General features: G+C 46.4%; 1 protein-coding gene across 1 annotated transcript; it reads left to right on the forward strand.

Moving 5' to 3' along the window:
* The first annotated feature begins 1,207 nt into the window (after positions 1 to 1,207).
* Positions 1,208 to 7,833, forward strand: LOC120692822. The gene is made up of 7 exons (XM_039976220.1): positions 1,208 to 2,672; positions 3,579 to 4,866; positions 5,048 to 5,327; positions 6,060 to 6,167; positions 6,283 to 6,561; positions 6,950 to 7,093; positions 7,183 to 7,833. The coding sequence occupies exons 1-7, from the start codon at positions 1,649 to 1,651 to the stop codon at positions 7,369 to 7,371; spliced, it is 3,312 nt and encodes a 1,103-aa protein (XP_039832154.1). The 5' UTR covers positions 1,208 to 1,648; the 3' UTR covers positions 7,372 to 7,833.
* The last annotated feature ends 11,677 nt before the right edge of the window (positions 7,834 to 19,510 follow it).

Raw genomic sequence — 19,510 nt, forward strand, 5'->3', positions numbered from 1 at the left:
CCAACGCCGGCGGGTGTCAGGTTGATTGGAGGGGCCATCGCACCGCAGCACGCCCGCCGCTCGCCTCGCCTCGCCTGCTCCACGACGCCCCGCCCCGCCCCGACGCGACGCGGCACCGCCCGTGGCGGGCGTGCATTGCGGCCGACCCCGCAGCCGGCACCCCGCGTCACACCGCGACTGCGCTGTTGCTGGTGCCGCCGGAGCCGAGCGCCAGGCACTGTTCCCCCTTTCTCTTCCTATTCGCTCCGCACGCATGGTTAGTTGGCTGATGCTAGTAGGAGGATTCGATGGGTGATGCTCCTCCCGAGCCCCCAAAAGCCAAATTCTATTTCCCAATGGCATCGACATGATGGCATAAAACTCCTTGCTTTCCTTCCCCACGCCGGATGAACAGGACGAGGAGGAGGTGATGGCGTCGTCGCCCGAGCCTGAGCAGGACTTGCCAACGCAGCTGGGTATGTAGTCGCGGAGCATGTCGGCGACGTTGCGGTAGCGCCTCAGCATGAGGAGCGCGCGCTCAGAGCTCCAAAGCCGTCTCCGACCGCGGCGACATCTCCAGAGCCAGGCTCACCAAGCCAAGCGCCGCCGCCGCCGCCGCGCCGTCCCCATCCTCGGTGTCCTGCGCCGCCACAGCGAGAGCCGTCTGCGCCGTGCCTCGCCTCGGCCGCGCGGGTGCAGGGAAGGGGTAGGAACCGGAGGTAGGAGATGAAATTGACAAATAGACCCCACCTAACAGTGAAAGGATCTGTGGGACCCAACTGTCAGATGGGGAGAAGAGAGGAGCTGGTTAGGGACAGGAAAGACATTTCGCGTGGCGCTGCTGACTGTGCGCCAACGTGTCGTGCCTCTGTGGCGTGCCACATCAGCCAAAGTGGTAAAAATATAAGAGCTGCAGTTACAGTAGTGCTATATTTGTAGGAGTTTTTTTAAAAGTGCTAAATGAGCCGGGACTCTTTCTTATAATGGTAAAAATATAAAAAAAACCATTTTCCTTTCTTTTCCTTTTCTCGCTGGAGCTCGGGGGTGCCCTTTCCGGTCTCGCGCACGCACACCACCACCACCACCCCGAATATGCTGCCCCCAGCCGCGCCGGCCGCGCCCTGATCCCCCCACCCGATGCGCCCTCCCCGCCCCCTGCTCCGCCGCCGGATCCGCTCCCGCCCGGCCGCCCTCCGCTCTCGGCGGCGCCGGGCCCCGCTGACCGCCCGGGCCCACCCCCGCGCTGCCCCCCACCTCCCCTCCACCGCCCCTGCCCTCGTCGTGCCCGCGCCGGCGCGGGGTGCGGGGACGGCAGCTAGGGTTTCCGCGGCACTCGCCTGGCGGTGCCCCCAGCGGGTTCGCGCTTGCACTGCGGGTGCGGGTCCGCGCTTCGCCTAGGGGGTCCGCCGCGCGGGTTTCATTTCGTCTCTCTGAGGCCCTGCGGTTCCGTGGAGCTCTCCGGAAGCTCGATTTGCCGCGGGGTTTTCGAGGCAGGGGCGCCGATCTGCGGCTGCCGGCGCCGCGGCATTGGGCGGCTTCCCAAGTCCCCGGAGCTCTGGAGCTTCGACTGGGCCGGTTCGGGTCTCTGACAAGACGCTGCCTTCAGCTCGTCTCTGCCTCAGTGTAAATCATTTCCTCGCTTCTGGGCTAGCTGATATTGGAGGGAACCATGTCGGAGAACATCGATCTGGTGCTCGAGTTCCTGCGGAAGAACCGGTTCGCCAAGGCGGAGGCTGCTCTCCGCGGGGAGCTCACCGGCCGGGGCGATTCAAATGGCACAGCCACGCAGAGGCGTGGCGCTGAGCCGAAAGAGGACGAGGAGCATGAGGACTCGGTGGGCTCCAATGTAGGGCCTAAGGGTGCTGCGTCTGCGAGGAGCGCGGACTCATCGAGGGAGTTCATCGTGAAGGAGATTGATGTGGGAGCTCTGCCGAATGGGTCGGACGGGAGGAAGGGCTCCGGGATCGGCCAGCCTCAGGAGAATAACATGGGGGATCTGTATCCTTGGACCTTCAGCATTGCGAACAGCACTGCAGAGCAGCTGGCCGAGCTTCTGGTGTCGGAGGAGGTGCCAAGACATAGGCGTGGTGCGATGATGGCAGAGAAGAGGGATCGAGGTGTTGGCACCGAGCAGCCTGGCCCGGTGCTGGAGCAAAAAGCCTCGTTTGGAAGAGGGAAGGGAAAAGTTGATGCTGCTGGGAGAGCTGAAACCAACGAACAGGGTCATACCAGGGATAAAAATCTGGTTCCAGAAAAAGAGATCTTGAATGGCTGCACAGTTAAGACAGTGCTTCCGTTCCCTGCAGAAAACCCCTCATCTAGCTACAACGGTACAAACCACGAAAATGAAAGGAAAGAACTAAAGAAGAGCATTAGTGCAGATGGTGTCGGAAAAGCAGTGAAAGGACAACTTGATGAAGGGAACATGCAATATTACTTTGAAAAGTCCCAGGGTACAGATCAGGTGGCTGACCGCTGCTTTGATCTGCAGCTTGTTGGAGATAACCAGCGTGAGGAGCTTCCCAAGTTACCCCCAGTGCGGCTTAAGTCTGAAGATAAGTTAGTCAATATGAACTGGGAGGAAAAGATAAACCATCATGGATCTGGAGCCAAGCAATCTAGTGCTGCTGATCATGCCTTTATGATTGGGTCTTATCTTGATGTTCCAATTGGGCAAGAAATAACATCTTCAGGTATGTTGCTAGTGAGTTACATGGTACTGAGTTCGAACTACTAGGCAAGCAGTGTTACAGGGTGTTCAATATGATTTTATACATTCAGTTCTGTGCAAACATATGCCATTGCAATAATACTACGATTTAATTCAAGACATTTTTTTCCTCTACCAATTTATCTTTGTTATGGCAAAATGGCTTCAGAAATTGTGAACTATTTGTGTGCCGGAAGGCAATGGTTGACTACTTGATTTGTTCTGGATTCCAGTGAGGTGTTATGATTATTACGCACTGTGCTGTTTGGAAAAAGATCCTTTTTTAAAAAGTCACTACATAGTTTTGACTTTGGTTGTGTAGGCCAGAAAACTTGGACATTCGGCTAATGTTCATGTGATTTATATCATATTTGGGACCAACTAAGGACATCAGTTGATTTGGTTTCTGTAATTTATTCCTCCAGTTTTACTATAATAAAAAGAAGCACAACTGACCTTGTGAAATCCTGCATATTAGTGTCAGTAGTACATTACTGACACTAACTTATTCCTGGCATGGATCCTTTACTGCCACTATCATGTAAAATTATGAGGTTTTTTGTTTTCCAGAAGTCTGAAATACATGTGTCATTTGTAATAAATGCTCCTTTTGTGGGAGATCATTAGTGACATGTTTCATAATTCAATTGTTTAAATTAGTGTTTTCATTCTTTCCCCTCGCAAAGGGCCATTGACTGATGTTTCATATTTCTGTAATTGTTTTGCTCTCCATTCATCTTCTAGGAAATTGTGTTTCAATAAGTGTGACGTGATGACTCCAAATGATTTCAATGCTCTTATTTTAATTTTAACTTTATCAGAGTGTTATATGTCTAGATTTGTTAATTGTTTGTCTCCTGAACATTAACCTCTGCATGAATATTTTCAGGTGGAAGGCGCACAATTGGCAATAGTTGGTTGTCTGTCAGTCAAGGTATTGCAGAGGATACTTCTGACCTGGTATCTGGTTTTGCAACAATTGGTGATGATTCACTTGAATATCCAATTGGTGAATATTGGGACTCCGATGAGTATGATGACGACGATGATGTTGGCTACACCCGACAACCAATTGAGGATGAAACCTGGTTTCTAGCGCATGAGATTGACTATCCTAGCGACAATGAGAAGGCAACTGGCCACACAAGAGGACCTGATCGACATGATCGCCCTACAAAGGATGAAGATGACGACCAGTCATTTGTTGAGGAAGACTCCTACATATCGGGCGAGCAATATTTTCATGGAAAGAATATTGCACAAGTAGGCACTTCGGTGGGGCCAATGGTGCGTGGAATTCCTGATAATGATATGATGGTTCAGTATGATGGTCAACTTTTAGATCCCGAAGAGCTTAATTTGATGCATTCTGAACCAGTCTGGCAGGGATTTGTGTCGCAGAACAGTGAATTAGGTATGTTAGCGAATGGAAAATTCCTTAACGATTCTGAACGACCCCATCCTGATGACCCTTTTGTGGAGGATGATCAGCATGGCTCTGTTAGGTCGATTGGTGTTGGAATAAGCAGTGATGCTGCTGACATTGGAAGTGAGGTGCGAGAAAGTCTGATTGGAGGTAGTAGCGAAGGGGATATCGAATACTTCAATGAGAGCAGCCTCAGTGTTAGTGGAAAAAGACATTCTCAGCAGGAAACTGAAAAGAAGAGAATAGGTGGTAAAGGAGCTAAACATGACCAAATCAATTATGCTGCTGATATCCAGAAGATCAATCTACCACCAGGAGCGGCTGATGGTGGATTTTCTTTTCCTCCACCACTGCATTCTGGGAAAAATCATGACTCTGATGCTAAATCTTTGTGGTCAAAGAAGGATGAAATGTATTGCATTAATGATCCTGATGAATGTCAAAATGGCATGGTATCTGATGATATGCTTGCCACGTGGAGGAAAAAGAACAGTGAGTCTTCTCTAAGGAGCTCTAGAGATGAAATGACGTCTGATGTTGTCAGATCGAGAAATTCAAGTGCATCGTATGATGAAACGGAGGACACAACCAATGTTCGGCCTCACAAACTAGATGACGCACAAGAAGAAGACACTGGAACCACCTTAGATGACGAGGAAGCAGCGGCATTGCAAGAGCAAGTCAGACAGATAAAGGCGCAGGAGGAAGAGTTTGAAACTTTCAATCTTAAGATTGTGCATAGAAAAAACAGGTACTGCCTTTAAATGTTTGTTCCATCTTTTAATTTTACGTAAAGCATAAAAATGATGTCGTGATTTCCAATTCTTTATTATCCTTCCCCTGTGCCTGTGTTTACCGTTCAACACTTACACACCCTTTTTCTTGGAGGATTTCATCTCTTCTAACATTGTTTCCTATTAACAATATGACAGAACTGGCTTTGAGGAAGACAAAAATTTCCATGTTGTTCTCAATTCTGTCATTGCTGGGCGTTATCATGTCTCAGAGTATTTGGGTTCAGCTGCATTCAGCAAAGCTATCCAGGCACATGATTTGCACACAGGAATGGATGTTTGTGTCAAAATAATAAAAAATAACAAAGATTTTTTTGATCAGAGCCTTGATGAGATCAAGCTTCTGAAGTATGTTAACAAGCATGATCCTGCCGATAAGTACCACCTTTTGCGTCTGTATGATTACTTCTACTACCGGGTAAATTTGAGCTTTTACTTTTAATATATCCCTTTCCAGAGTAATTTAATTTCTGCTGGGTCTTGGAATTATCACAACTTCACTACACAATCTTAATGAGTCGCTGAAGTAGTAAATAATAATGTTTCATCGTGGCATGTTTGAAATTCTACTGGCTCTATACGCGCACTCCACTCTTAACTGTCAAATTGAGTGTTTCTACATTGCATGATTTGGTATGTAATTTATCCAGCACTCTACATTTCATTCTGTGAATATCACAATTCCATTTTTGTTGTGCATGCTACAACGACATTTTACAGTTTATAGGCTCCAGATATTTAAGGCACATGTTAATATTATCCAGAATTGATCCATTATAATGGCTCACATTTCTTGGTATTCTCATATTTATATTTGCAAAATATTTGGCAACACATCCTGTAGCAAATTCTGCCATGTTTGGTTAAACACTTATTTATTTGGTGGGTTATTTGTTTGTAAATTCCAGACATGTGAATCTTGTGTTTTTAGTATAGTGCTCTGAACTTCTCAAGTTGATGAATTAGAATGGCTAGATAACTGCTTGTAGGCATTTTATGTGTATGAAGATGTTCGAGAATGAAAATTGAACTGACCCTCAGTTTAGGGTAGATAAATTACCTTTTTCCCAAAAAATGCTAAATTTATGTCACGTCTTGTACTAAAGTTTGCTGTGAATGCTATACCACTTATTCGAATTATTGTTTGCAGGAGCATTTACTGATAGTCTGTGAACTTCTGAAGGCAAATTTATATGAATTTCAAAAGTTCAACAGAGAATCAGGTGGTGAGGTTTACTTCACAATGCCAAGATTGCAGGTATTACTGAGCTATGATGTCCACTATTATTGACTTAATGTTTAACTACCAGTAACCAGACATGTGACTTCAATTTTCCACAACAACTTAATATTTCCCTTTGGTGTACATGCAGTCAATAGCTATTCAGTGTCTGGAGGCACTGCAGTTTCTGCATGGTCTCGGTCTAATTCACTGTGATTTGAAGCCAGAAAACATATTGGTAAAGAGCTATAGCAGATGTGAAATAAAAGTCATTGACCTTGGGAGTAGCTGTTTTGAGACAGATCATCTATGCTCATATGTGCAATCACGATCTTACCGTGCACCTGAGGTTATACTGGGCTTGCCTTATGACAAAAAGATAGATATATGGTCACTTGGTTGTATATTAGCAGAACTTTGCACCGGAAATGTAAGTGGTTACTGCATGCTTACTGCTATTGTTCTTACCGGTTACTGTTGTACTTATTTTGGTTTATGCGTTGTTCTTATGATACTAGGAGATACAGACAAACTCATAATGCAAGAGAGGAATGTACTAAAACAAAATAAAATATCTCATTTATACCTCTTCTAACTGCTTCATTTTATTTTTAAGGTGCTCATCATAGTTGGATCATGTATTTATAATTCATTGGCCAATACTGCTAATCAGTGGAATAGGGAGCATAGTGAAGTTGGTGATTGAAAGCTATGCATTTTGTTATTATGTTATTTTTATCATTGGAAGGTTTTATCTATTTTCTGTTATATGTTCATATCGAGTACTGGAACTGATGTATGCATCCTCTGCTTTTCAGGTCCTTCTCCAAAATGATTCTCCGGCAACATTACTTGCACGTGTTATGGGCATCATTGGCTCCATAGAACAAGCTATGCTTGCGCAGGGACGGGACACCTACAAATATTTCACAAAGAACCACATGTTGTACGAAAGAAATCAGGTTTGTGCTCTTCAGTGTTCGTTCAGTAGATTTTAGTGAATCTCTTCTTCTCATATCAACATTTAAGCTCACATTTTCTTGTGCTTCAGGAAAGTAACAGACTTGAATACTTGATTCCCAAAAAGACATCCTTGCGGCACCGTTTGCCCATGGCTGATCAAGGGTTTATCGAGTTTGTTGCGTACCTTCTAGAGGTAAACCCAAAGAAGCGCCCAAGTGCCTCAGAAGCATTGAAACATCCATGGCTTTCTTTTCCTTACGAGCCAATATCTTCATGAGGCATATTGCTAAAGTCCAAAAGGCAAATCCGGATATGGTTTGATCATGTCTTGGTGCCACAATCCGGGTGGCTTAACATTTGTCTCGACACCTGAGCACCATGAAATTTTGACAGATCAAGATTCAATACGTTCTACCACGACGGAGCCATGGCATCAACTAAAGTCCAAAAGGCAAATCCGGATATGGTTTGATCATGTCTTGGTGCCACAATCAGAATGTCTTATGCGCCATGTACTATCACAGCATGCCCTGTGTTGTGCTTGTAATATAACTTTGTTTTTTTTTTGGTCTATCTCTAGCCCCCGATGTAACAGGCCATTTTGGTTTAGGTACTTTGGAACGCTTTTCTAGGAATAGGGCTGTCATGTTGTACATGGTGTGATCATTGTTGAACCCCGTGCGGCCGTGCCATGCTGTGCACCTGTGTTACGGTTCTAACTTCTAACCCAAGTTCTGAGCGTCTCTCGTTGCACTGCCGGGTGTTTAGGAATTTGCCTGTCAAGGCTTTGCGAAGCTTACAAGGTTTGCTTATCTTTTCTGATTGCTATCAAGAATTGGTCACCAGGTGGCGTATGTTCAGATTAAACATTATTTTAATCAGCTTTTGCTGTCATGCCTAATCGTTTCTATAAAAGCATGAATCATGGCCGTGTTTGGTTTGTGCTACTCCACCAACTTTGACCGTTAATTGCTAGTATTAAATGAATGCAGTTTGTAAAACTAATTTTACAATTTTTGCGCTATTTTGCGAGACGAATCTAATAAGGTCTTTGACCGCACGATTAAAAGTTGGTACTGTAGTATTATTGTAGCGAATTATTGATTAATTATCATCATTAGATTTGTCGCGAAAAGTTACACTCATTTCTAAAAAAAATTTGCAAATAAATTTTGTTTATTACTTAATGCATTGAAGATTCTCTAGTTGCGCTACTCGTGATACCGAAAACCAAATAGGCCCCATGTCTAAGGCCGTGTTTGGTTGCAAAAACCAAAATTCCAATTTTTTTTTTCCGGCACCTGCATGGAGACTTAAATCTAGACGAAATAAAAAACGCATTGCGACTGCTGTCTGTAAATGGCGAGACGAATCTAATGAACCTAATTAGATTGTAATTAGATGCTAAATTGCTACAATAATGCTACAGTAAATAATCTCTAATGACGGATTAATTAGGCTCATTAGATTCGTCTCGCGATTTACAGACGAGTTTTGTAATTATTTTTGTGATTAGTCTATGTTTAGTACTTCAAATGTAGAAAAATGTTTTTTCAAAAATTGTACAAGAGGAAACTTGTACGGCCGTCAGGATGTTGTAGCTTTTGCAGTCAACGTCAGTCACATCCGCAACAGTCCTGAAGAAAGTGAGGAGGGAGGGGTGCGAGGAGACCAAAGTTTCGCTTTTGTACGCAGTCCAAAGGGCGATCGATTTGATGCACTAAGCTGATGGAGTGACGGGTGGCATATACTCCTACATGCTAACATGCCTGTCACCCTGTAGCGTGAGGATGGCTAATGCTTTTGGAGCAACGGCTTGTTTACTCCGCCAGATGAATCCTATGCGGCCGGCCTCTGACCTCTAACGTGTAGTACCATCATAGTCTAATGCACTACTCCTACAGTATAAAGGCACACCCATTCTTCTGTTCCAGACAGCGATTGAAGTAGTCTCAAAGAAGAGGGGACCTAAAAAAAGGTCTCAGAAGAGGGGGCGAGAAAATCATTGGCGCCGGCCCATCCCCGTGCACAGATCAATCCGCCCGCCGGCCCATCCCCGTGCACAGATCAATCCGCCCGTTTGTTTCCGTTGTGCTACTCGCGCTATAAAAAATTCTTATGTGCATAATATTAAATAAAATTTATTTAGAAATTTTTTTCACAGATGGGTGCAACTTTACTCGACGAATCTAGTGATAGTAATTAATCAATGATTGACTACAGTAATGTTAATATAACCATCCTCTAATCGTACGGTCAATGGTCTAATTAAATTCGTCTCGTGAAGTAGCGTAGAAATTATGGAGCTAATTTTACAAACTGTCCTTATTTAATATCCGTAATGGTCAAGCAAACCAAAAACAGAGCTAAGATGGGGGTGGTGCGGTTCGATCCATTGGATCATCAAACCGATCCATGAAAATAACCCAAACGGGCCCCTAATGTAAACTAGAAATTAGCTAATGGTTAGTGGATCGTGACCCGTAGAACCAATGGGTCGACAGGTTCGATCCACCACGGCACCTCCCCAGAGGCCACGACGCGTGAGGCAGCGCCTGCGCGGCAGCGCCTTTGCTGTGAGCTAGTCGTCGTGTCATTCTATATCTCGTCAAATGATTAAGCAGCCAGCAAGGGAGTTGGCGGTTACGAAGGGGAGGAAGATTGGCCCCTGCCGGAGGAGAACATGAGCTCCGGAGTATGAGCGCAGCCTATAGCTAATAAGCACGAGTGCACCACGCTGTCGCAGAGTGCTGCCGTGCTGGCCGGTGCATGAATATACTCCCTCCATCTCACAATATAAACATTTCTAACTATGTTGTTTGATGTCTAGATTCATAGCATCTCTAATGTATCTGGACAATTATCTGTCCAGATACATAGAAGATGTTTTGAATCTGGTGAATAATTAGAAATGCTTATATTCTGGGACAGAGCTAGTATATAGCTAAGGATCGACCCACGCGATCCAATGGAGAACCAGATTACAGCAGAAGGGTATATTGGATCGGCCGGTGCTCCATGATATGTTGTTCGGATTCGACGGATCGATTACGTTTCGCTCCACGGAGCAACCATCCCCATTTATAAACAGAGCCCATCGAAGCGATAGATTCGTCGGGAGCATGGGGTGCTAGCAATCGTACGTGGACGGCCGCGAGCCGCCGGTGCGCTTTGCGGCGCCCGGGCCGTTTGGTTCCATCATAGATCGTCAGCTGCCGAGCGCGCCGTGCTGCCGGTGGCAGTGTTCGTTCAGACTCCCGTCAAGCGCGCCGTGCCGGAGGACCCGTTCGTGCGCGACGGCCGCGCGCCGAGTCCGACCCTGCTTGCTAGTAGGCCTGCTAATGGAGTTGAATCCATTCTAAATCCGTTCCTATCCATATTTCAAGAGCCTTAACTACCGCCCGCCCCGACCCACCCCGTCGGCCCAATGCCCCAACCCGCCCCAATCCGAAGTCACGATGAAAGATGATATGCGACTTACATGCCGATCTACTACCATAGCGCTCCAACCCGTTCCAACCCGTCTATGTCGTCAACCCAACCCGCACCAACTCATTTCATAGTGTCACCCGTTTCCACCCATCCAATAGTACCCGTATTAAAACCCACCCAAAAAACCCATCAAACCCCGCCCCATTAGCAGGAATACTTACTAGCTAGCAGTTGATCAGCGTGGCACCCGCCCGCAGGGCGCCGGGCCTGACACGGCCCACGCTCTTATTTTGCTGGCTTGCATGCTGACTGCCGAGCTCCATGACCAGGCGTCCTGACTCATGTACTGTACTCCTGTCTGGCATGCGCCTCCCCAGCGGTTCGCGCCGCGGTAGAGAGCGTTCGTCTCCGCCCGCGGCCGCCCGGGACGGACCGAGTCGCTCACGCCAGGATCGGATCGGTCGTCGCCACGCCAGGAGTTGGCACTGCGCAGCCCGCCTGATAGCAACGATGTGGATTGTGTCAGCGGCTGCAGCTGCACGTACGTACGGTAGTAGTGTAGTACCACCTCCGGGTTATGGGAACAGGGATAGCGAAGTGCAGTGGTTAACAACGACCATAATGGTCGCTAAACCAGGTATAATTAGGCATGTTTCGGACGCCGGTCCACTTCGATTTGGACTGGGACAGAGACGTGCACGTGGTTATTGATCGAAAGAAACGCTTTTTATCGTCGCTGGTGTCGAAGCACAAGTGTGAACGAGCTAATTAGCATGCATGTACTCTCTGCCCGATTTATGGAGAATTACCGAAAAGTAACAGTCTCCAGCTCGCCACGGTCTCTAACTAGGTAAAATTAGGCACCTCTGACACGTTGCTCTATTTCGGTTTGGACCGGGACGCACCCATGGGTTGCGTAATTGTGTTCGAATGAAAGAAATGCTTTTTATCTTATGGTCCGTCCCTGTGTAACAAGCCCAAGGGTCAAGGGTGAATAAGATGGAGCTTTCTTGTGTGGTTGTATGCATCGCCAAAAGCCGTCACACGACACACGCAGTCATTTCATTTGGTTAATAAGAAAGTAATCACATAGCAAACTGCCTTTTTAAGGAAAACAACCCAACAAGAACGTACCATATCAGTATTTTTTTTAAAAAAAGAACGTACCATATCTGTTGACAAAGCGTGGAGAGGAAGGCAAGGGCCTATTTTTTTTTGCAATTTAGCCATTTTCGCGAAAGAATTTCATATATAGACATTTTTCATAATGTTTTATGAAAATGGACCCTCGGAGTCGGCGCCAGAGTTTACGGCGCCGAGTTAACACGTCTCGGCGCCACAGAGTACGGCGCCGAGTTGCGGAGGCCCTTCCACGTCCGTGGTGATTTGGCAGCCGACATGGCGCGCCGCCGAGCTCGGCGCCGAACTCAGCGCCGCGGATCTTGGCGCCGACCCCTTTTTAACCGTTGGGGTTCCACGTTACTTTGACTTTTCACCGCGCCTTTCACTTTCAGTTTTCACCGCGTCCCCCACCCCGTCCGTGCCCACCCGTCGCCCCTGCCCACCCCGTCACCGCCGCCGCCACCGGCGGCGCTGCCCGGCCTCCCCTCATCGTCGTCATCATTCCTCGGCGCCTCCCCTCCCCATAACCCGGCTCCTCGACCTCGACGCGTGTGCGCGGCCTCACAGGGCTGGCGGGCGGGCGGGCGGCCGCGCCGCGGCCCGAGCTGCAGAGACTCCTAGGGAGCCGACGCCGGGGAGGGGGAGGCGACGCCGTCCGGGTGCTGCGGCCTCCCTCCGAGGTTTTTTTTTGCAAAGTAGTTAGTTATGTAGTTATAGTTTAATTAGTTGATAGAGTTGATTAGTACAAGTAATTTAATTAGTTGTGCTGACTTAGTTGATGTAGTTGATATAGTTTAAATTTAGTTTAATTAGTTGTGTTGATATAGTTGATTAGTAGAATTAGTTAAGTTGATATTTAGTTAGGAATTTTTGTAGAAATGTACTTAGCTATGTGTTTATGTAGTTTAGTTATCAATATAATTTATAAAAATAAGGTATGAATGGAGGATATTCAGTTTTGTTAGATAATTAATATAGTTAGCTATCAAGTTATGTAGAAAAATTATTTACATACGTTTAATCAGACAATTTATTTAGTTTTGAAAGTAGTTTAGGGATCATAGGTGAAAGTAGTACAGCTAGGAATTTAATTTAGTGATAAAATTGTTTATAGAGCTTGTTAATTATATGAGCAAGCTTTGTTAAGGAATGTGTCAATCTAATTACAAGTTTCGTGTCATGCACACCAACTAGATGGACAATGTAGTGACTGTTTGTCATGGAGGAACTGTGGAGACAGATCAGTTTTCGAATGTCACATTTGTTGGAATGGACAGTGTTTCTTTGATGTTTGATACTCGACCACTGTTTAGTGAGCTAATTGCTAGGGCTCGTGAGGAGTTAGAATGGAATTCAACAGATGATGATATCTCAGTCGTAGGGGTATTGCATTATGGTAAATCAGGACGAGTTTTTAGCCGGCAAGTCTGAATAGCATCAGAGGTTGCATGGGATAGGTATGTCAATATTATCATGAAAAATGAGATACAATGTCTTGATTTGGTTATGCGGAAGGTTTCAAAAGATCCCACCCCTCTAGTGTGTCCACCTCATAATGATCAGCCAATGCCTTATGTGCTATCGCCAGAAGGGGGTAATTCGGCACCCGCAGATCTGTCTTTACCAAACATTCAGATCGATGATGTTGATGGGATTCGGGTCCCTGATGTTCAATCCGGTCCGAATCAAACTGGGATTGTTCTTGAGGTTGGTATATCTCCTCAGGAGATACCTACTAGCCAGGATCATCCAGATCATCCAAGTGAGTCGCTTTGTTAAATATTTTCATTTTCTTGCTGCGACTTCACCCTTAATTCCATTTGTTGGTACCAACATACTTTTTCCTATTTGTGGACGGAATGTAGGAGATGTCCATAATAATATTGGTATTACACCGGAGATAGCACCGGTCGAAACAGGGCGGGGCTCTAATAATGTGGAATGGTCGATTCATGATCAAGAGGAGCCTTATGAGAATGAAAGAGGTGTAGATTCAGATGATGACCGTCCTATACCCCCATTGAGCGCAGAAGATAGAGAGTTCATCAGACAAGTTTGTCCTGATATTGATCCAGACGTGCCAGAATTCAGTGATGTCCGGAATCTTGACAAAGCATATGCAGAAGGAAGAGAAGCTGATCTCTTAGAGTGTCGTGAGCATGGTGATGATGAAGTACTTGAAGTTAAGAAGGGCATTGTTTTCAGGGACCTGCCTACACTGCGGAGGTGGTTGCAGGAGTACTCAGTGAAACGGAAAATGCCTTTCAGGGTCAAGCATTCTTATGTGCAGAGACGTTACACAGTTGTGTGCGATAAGGCAAATTGTAATTGGCGGGTTTGTGCTCGGAAACAGAAAGTCACGGGAAAGTTCAAGATCACAAAGGTCGTAGGACCTCACACTTGTGCCGAGGAAGAGCTAGAACAGAGGCACCAACAGCTGACATCTACCCTTATTGCAGCAAGATTGTGCTCCATATTGAAGGAACAACCCAATATGAAGGTTAACTCAATTATTGAAATAACAGAGAAACTATTCCATTACAAAATCAAGTATGGAAAAGCATGGCGGGCAAAGCAACGAGCCTGGAAGATGATATATGGGGATTGGGAGGAGGCTTATGAGAAGTTGCCAGCATTGTTTAATGCAATGAAAGCAGCTAATCCAGGCTTATGAGAAGTTGCCATCATTGTTTAATTTCAAACTCCAACTCAATCAATATAGGAACCCATGGTGAAAAGTTCTGAAATAATTAAATGTGGAACTTAAAATACATCCAGGATAAAATTGCTTACTTTAGCGATTAATATTCTGCACACTTGTATTTTCCTCTGGTTGTTTTTTACAAATGAGATTCACAAGCGTAATTTATTTCCTGCAGGATTGATCGGCAGAAGCAAAAGAAGACTCACGATTTCGAGCACCTGCACCGAGAGTACATTGATCTGTGGGACCAGGACACAGACCTGGTGGAGGATGATCAGCAGCCCCACACCAACGAGCAGTTCTGTGAGTACCTAGCTTGGTACTCCAGGGCGACACACACAAGGCTAGGGCAGCAGTGGATAGGAGTGGACTACGCCGACATAGAGTCTTCGGAGGACGAGGACACCGTGTACGACCGTTCTACTCGGGAGGGTAGAGTTATTGAGGCTGGACCTATGTTCGATCGTGTGGTATGTTAACTTGCATCTACATTTTTTTCATACAATTGAACTCGTTACCATAATTCGGTTAGATATGGGTACTAACGATTCGCTTTGGTGGTTTTCAGGGGAACTCGTTGAGGCGAACAATTGAAGACATCGAGGGCTTTCCTCGACGAAATGTGAACGAGACCACACTTAACACATTCTTAGAAGTAAGTACGCTACGCTGACGTGTATTAAGAACAACATATTCATCACATTTGTGAACTTACTAAATGCTTCAATACAGAGAGTTGCAAAACGGTTACGCCGTGTTGCCAGCCGTCTTGGATGCAGGACTTCGGTGCAGAGGGACGTGCACGGTGTCACCCACACCTTTCCAGTCGTTGGCATTTCTACGCCCTCCGTTACAGCCTCAGCAAGACAGAGCTCGTCATGTAATACACAGGATACTTTCGACTACGGCCCTCAGGAGATTGGAATGTCTCAGCTGCAGGATGATCCTTCGACACAGCAGACACAGCCTCGTGCGCAGAGGCAGCGCCATCCTAGGGAACGGTACACTCTAGGCACGGATGCTCTTGGAAAGGGCAAGACTGGAGTAGCAAGGAGTGAGGGATTATTTGGGCTGTACATATATACTTTATGAACTGTCTGATTGTGCTATTTTTTTTATTTAACACTATGGACTGTTTCGACTGTTCGGATTACAGTTGTTTATGATTGTGGTAGTTTACTTGTCATTTGTTTCTATGGATATTATTGATGTGAACTTGTTATGTTTGTGGGTTCCATAATGTTCGTGAAATAAGGGAAGTTCTTGCGAATTTTTTTCGTGATTTAATCAAGGACAAGTTAGGTGTGGGAGGAGTTTGCGGCCGGAATCCCGCCGACGATGATGACAGTGGCGCCGCCGGCATGGGCATAGCGGCGCCACCTGTTTATTGTGCTCTTTGTTCTTGCTAATTTGGACGCGGTTCTTTTTGGCACCGACTCGAGATGCATGGCCGGCTGCTCGCGCATTGTCCTATGCGTAGAGAGCTTGCATTGCCTGTCACTGTCTCAGAGATGACTAGAAACGGCTACTGTCTACTGGTTGTGACCACTACAATACTACTTAATTATTTGTTGCCATCTTAGATATATGCCACTTTGGCCACCTTGTTCAAAATTAAATGGTTTCAATTAATATTTGTTTAAAAAGTTAGTTTGGAGTTTTTTAGTAGGTTGAGTCGATACTCGATAGTATATAACCACAACAACTTCTTACAAAATCACCAAATTTTATAAAATCAATAAAAAGTACCTATTTATTTTTTAGATAGTTTCTAGAAGGAACTTAGTAATATATGGATGCATATATTCTAGTCCATATATAGATGCTACATAGAAACTACTATAGCAAATTATATTGAAATGCCGAATGTATGTCCACATATTTAGTATGCACAAAGTATTTTTCTGAACCCTACGCTCGTATAGCTCAAAATAGGGACCATAGTGTATCTAGCTGCAAGTACGAGATCACAGGTTGCCACTGCTCAGCACGGCGATCACGGGTTTCCCACATGTCGCATTGTTTGCCCAGACAGATGTGACAAAAGAAGACAGCCCAATAGCAGTGCCCTTTCACCATTTCAAAAAGATGGGACAACACGGCAACCACACCAGCTCACCTTCAAAGCAGGCTCTCTGGCGAGGACGACGGGCCTGTCATTCTACAGAGATGCATCGAGTAGTCAGTTCGAGAATCGAATCTAGCCTTTTCAGTGTTCGGTCAGCTAGCCACTTCACTGTGTTGTCATCTAGGCTTTTCAGGTGCATTTACACTCCACACTCCGGGTATCAGACCTTTGTGCACCTATAAATACTCCGAAGTTTGTGAACTCCCAGCAACACTCAAACACCGAAACTCATTGTATACCCAATGTCTAGAGGTGGATCTAGCGGAAAGAATTACTACGGTTTTGGGAAAGGAAAAGGGGGAAGAAAGGGAGAACCCATAATATGGGAGAGGCCTCTTGGACCTGATTCCTTTCCGGAACCAGTGTTTGAGTTTCCGCCACAGCACAAGAGTGAATTTACTAATGAAACTCCTCTTCGACGATACGATGACCGTAGAGAACCGTGGCAAAAATGCAGACATGGTGAGGACCGCTTAGTGCAGATGTGCACCGACGGGATGGATGACGGTCGGCGTTTCTTCAAATGCCCACACGCATGGGTAATATTCGGTTGTTTCATTTCTTTATCTTCATTGAGACACCTTACATGAAATTTGTTTTGCAGTCTTCTGATGCTCCAGAAAACTGTGGTTTTACTAGGTGGGTCGATCCTGCACCAATTGATTCAGTTCAGGAGTTCATCGAGTACCTCCAGATAAAGATCTTTGAGCGAGGGTAGCAAAGACGACGAAGATGATGATACCAGCAATGCTGCCGCTTCATAGGATGAACCATGCACTATTTCTTACTACAACTGCCCTTGTCACAAGAAGAAGGGCCCTGCGCCTCCACCGCCACCGCCTGGATCACCTGCAATGGGTGGATACTGCGAAGAAGGATCAACGCAGTTTGCTATGTGGGGGTACGGCTACTAGGACTACCTTAGTGCTAGTGACATGCTGCATCGTTGTGTTTGTTGTGTTTTTTTTAAATTACCTAAGGCATGTTAGGTTAGTTCAGAATCTGTTTACCGTAGTTTGCAACGGGTTCTGCCATGCCACTGCATGTGTGATGTGTGTTTCATTACCGTTGTATTATGATGTAATCCCGATGGTTTACATTATGTAATGCAATTTTTAGTTCTTAATTCTTACCGTTATATTTGATGTGTAGGTCACAGTATTCTAGTTTCCTAAAAAGGTCCAAAAATATTAAAGGCAAGTTCGAAGGTTCAATAGATTCCCGGCTAGAATTGCAAATTAATGCTACAAGTTACAACACACAGATTCAAGCTCTCAACAGAAAACATAAACAACTAACTGCATTGGCATGTGCACGCGACAAGGTAACTTCTTGTTGCATCTAAACCTACCATGCCTTAGGTAATGTTAAATGCCGGGATTACATGGTTGTACTCTACTGAGTGCACCGAGGATATTTGCCCTTGCTAATTGCTTCGGGCCCGGCTTCCTTCGCACGATGTGCCCTCTCTCTTTCTCTCCCTGTCAGCTTCACGTTCCGCCGCCGCCTTACGATCCACCTCCTCCATCCTCTTACGGATATCTTCTTGCTCTTTCTTGCGCTTCTCCTCTTGCTGTTCCTCATGCATGATTCGGTGCCAACGTTCCGCAGCCCACCTTGCTTGTTGTTCCACAAAGTCCTTTGCCTGCTGCGACTGCACGGTGTCGAACCACTGCACAAAATCACAAAGAGGCGGAGGAGACTATGTCCAATAAAAATTAGAATCATAACACAATGTTAGATCACGAAGAAAAAGAGCGTATGTTGTCGTGCTACCTTAGCCCAGTCTTTGCCGTATCGCTTAGGTGGATCATATTCGTAGTTCTCACACATAAAGAACCTCATCCCGTAATCATCGCCTAAAACATCTGATTTCATTAAGTTGCACAACAAACCGCAGAAACACATTGGCACATCAGTTCCTTCAGGTATGGTTGTTTCATGCTTGCTCCATGGAATGTAGGTTGATCCTGAGGAAGACATTGGCGTTTTGGTGTAGTGCCCTTAATGACGAGCAATTATTTCAACAATGCACCCATTGGAAACAAAATCCATCTGTCAAAAATTAAGAGGGCATAGAGGATACCTTACTCTTGCAGATTTGTAGTTTTAATCGGACTTCCTAAGAATAAATTTGTTGTTTGGGCGATTGGAGGTTCTGATAAAAACTGAGAAGGGGGGAAAGAAATGATACATGCTCGGGAAAAAGGGAAGAAAGGGGGGATATATGGCGCCGAGGTCGGCGCCATAGATCATGGCGCCGTGGCACCGACCTCCTGGCCACGTCTGTCAGGTACTATAATTAGGGGCACCCTAATCAGGGGACTAAAAACGCCCTAAAAACACAGACACATGCTGAGCAACCGGGCCCACGAAGGCCTACAGCCTCCTTCCAACCTGGAAGAAAGAAAAGGACTCAAAGAAGCCCAACACATGGCCCACGTACACAGTGCGGCCCATCCGCACACCCTCTCGGACCCGCAGGGTGAGCTCCGCCTCGCTCGAGGGCTCCCCGCCGAAGCCCTCGACCGCACCCCGCGTCTCCGCCTCGCTCGAGGGTAGCGAGCCTGCCCTCGAGAGAGCGGATCGTCTCCGCCTCGCTCGAGGCCACCCTTCAGCGGAAGGGACAAAGGCCCTTCCGCTCACCCGCCCGCCGTACGGAGGCATTAATGCCAACCACTCCTCCACAGCACCCGGGTCAGACGGCGTCAGGCCGCCATTCCCCACAGTGGCTGTGACCGGAGTCTCGTCTGCCAACTCCAGTCACTGCTCTGCTATTCCGGACGCTGTGGTGACACTGTGGGAACCTGCGACGTGGTGCAAGACGTGCTCGGCATTGCTCCAGCTACTATACTGCCAACTTCCCATACCTCCTTCGTACTTTCCCTTCCGCGGAGCCCTCGAACGGCATGGGCACGACCCTCGGAAGCGGCTCCGGCCTTGACCGGGACAAGACCCTAGCCTGTAGGACCCTCGGAACGCCGTCACGCCACGCCTGGAGGATGGTACCCCCCACAGCAATGACCATGC

The sequence above is a fragment of the Panicum virgatum genome, chromosome 9N (genome assembly GCF_016808335.1).
Source record: "Panicum virgatum strain AP13 chromosome 9N, P.virgatum_v5, whole genome shotgun sequence".
NCBI lineage: Eukaryota > Viridiplantae > Streptophyta > Magnoliopsida > Poales > Poaceae > Panicum > Panicum virgatum.

What these genes read in the sequence shown, in the direction of transcription:
- LOC120692822 (XM_039976220.1), top strand. Translation starts at nt 1,649, where the DNA reads ATGTCGGAGAACATCGATCTGGTGCTCGAGTTCCTGCGGAAGAACCGG. An exon ending in ATGATTACTTCTACTACCGG is followed by an intron (nt 5,328 to 6,059) that starts GTAAATTTGAGC and finishes TATTGTTTGCAG; the next exon opens with GAGCATTTACTGATAGTCTG. An exon ending in TGTTGTACGAAAGAAATCAG is followed by an intron (nt 7,094 to 7,182) that starts GTTTGTGCTCTT and finishes CTTGTGCTTCAG; the next exon opens with GAAAGTAACAGACTTGAATA.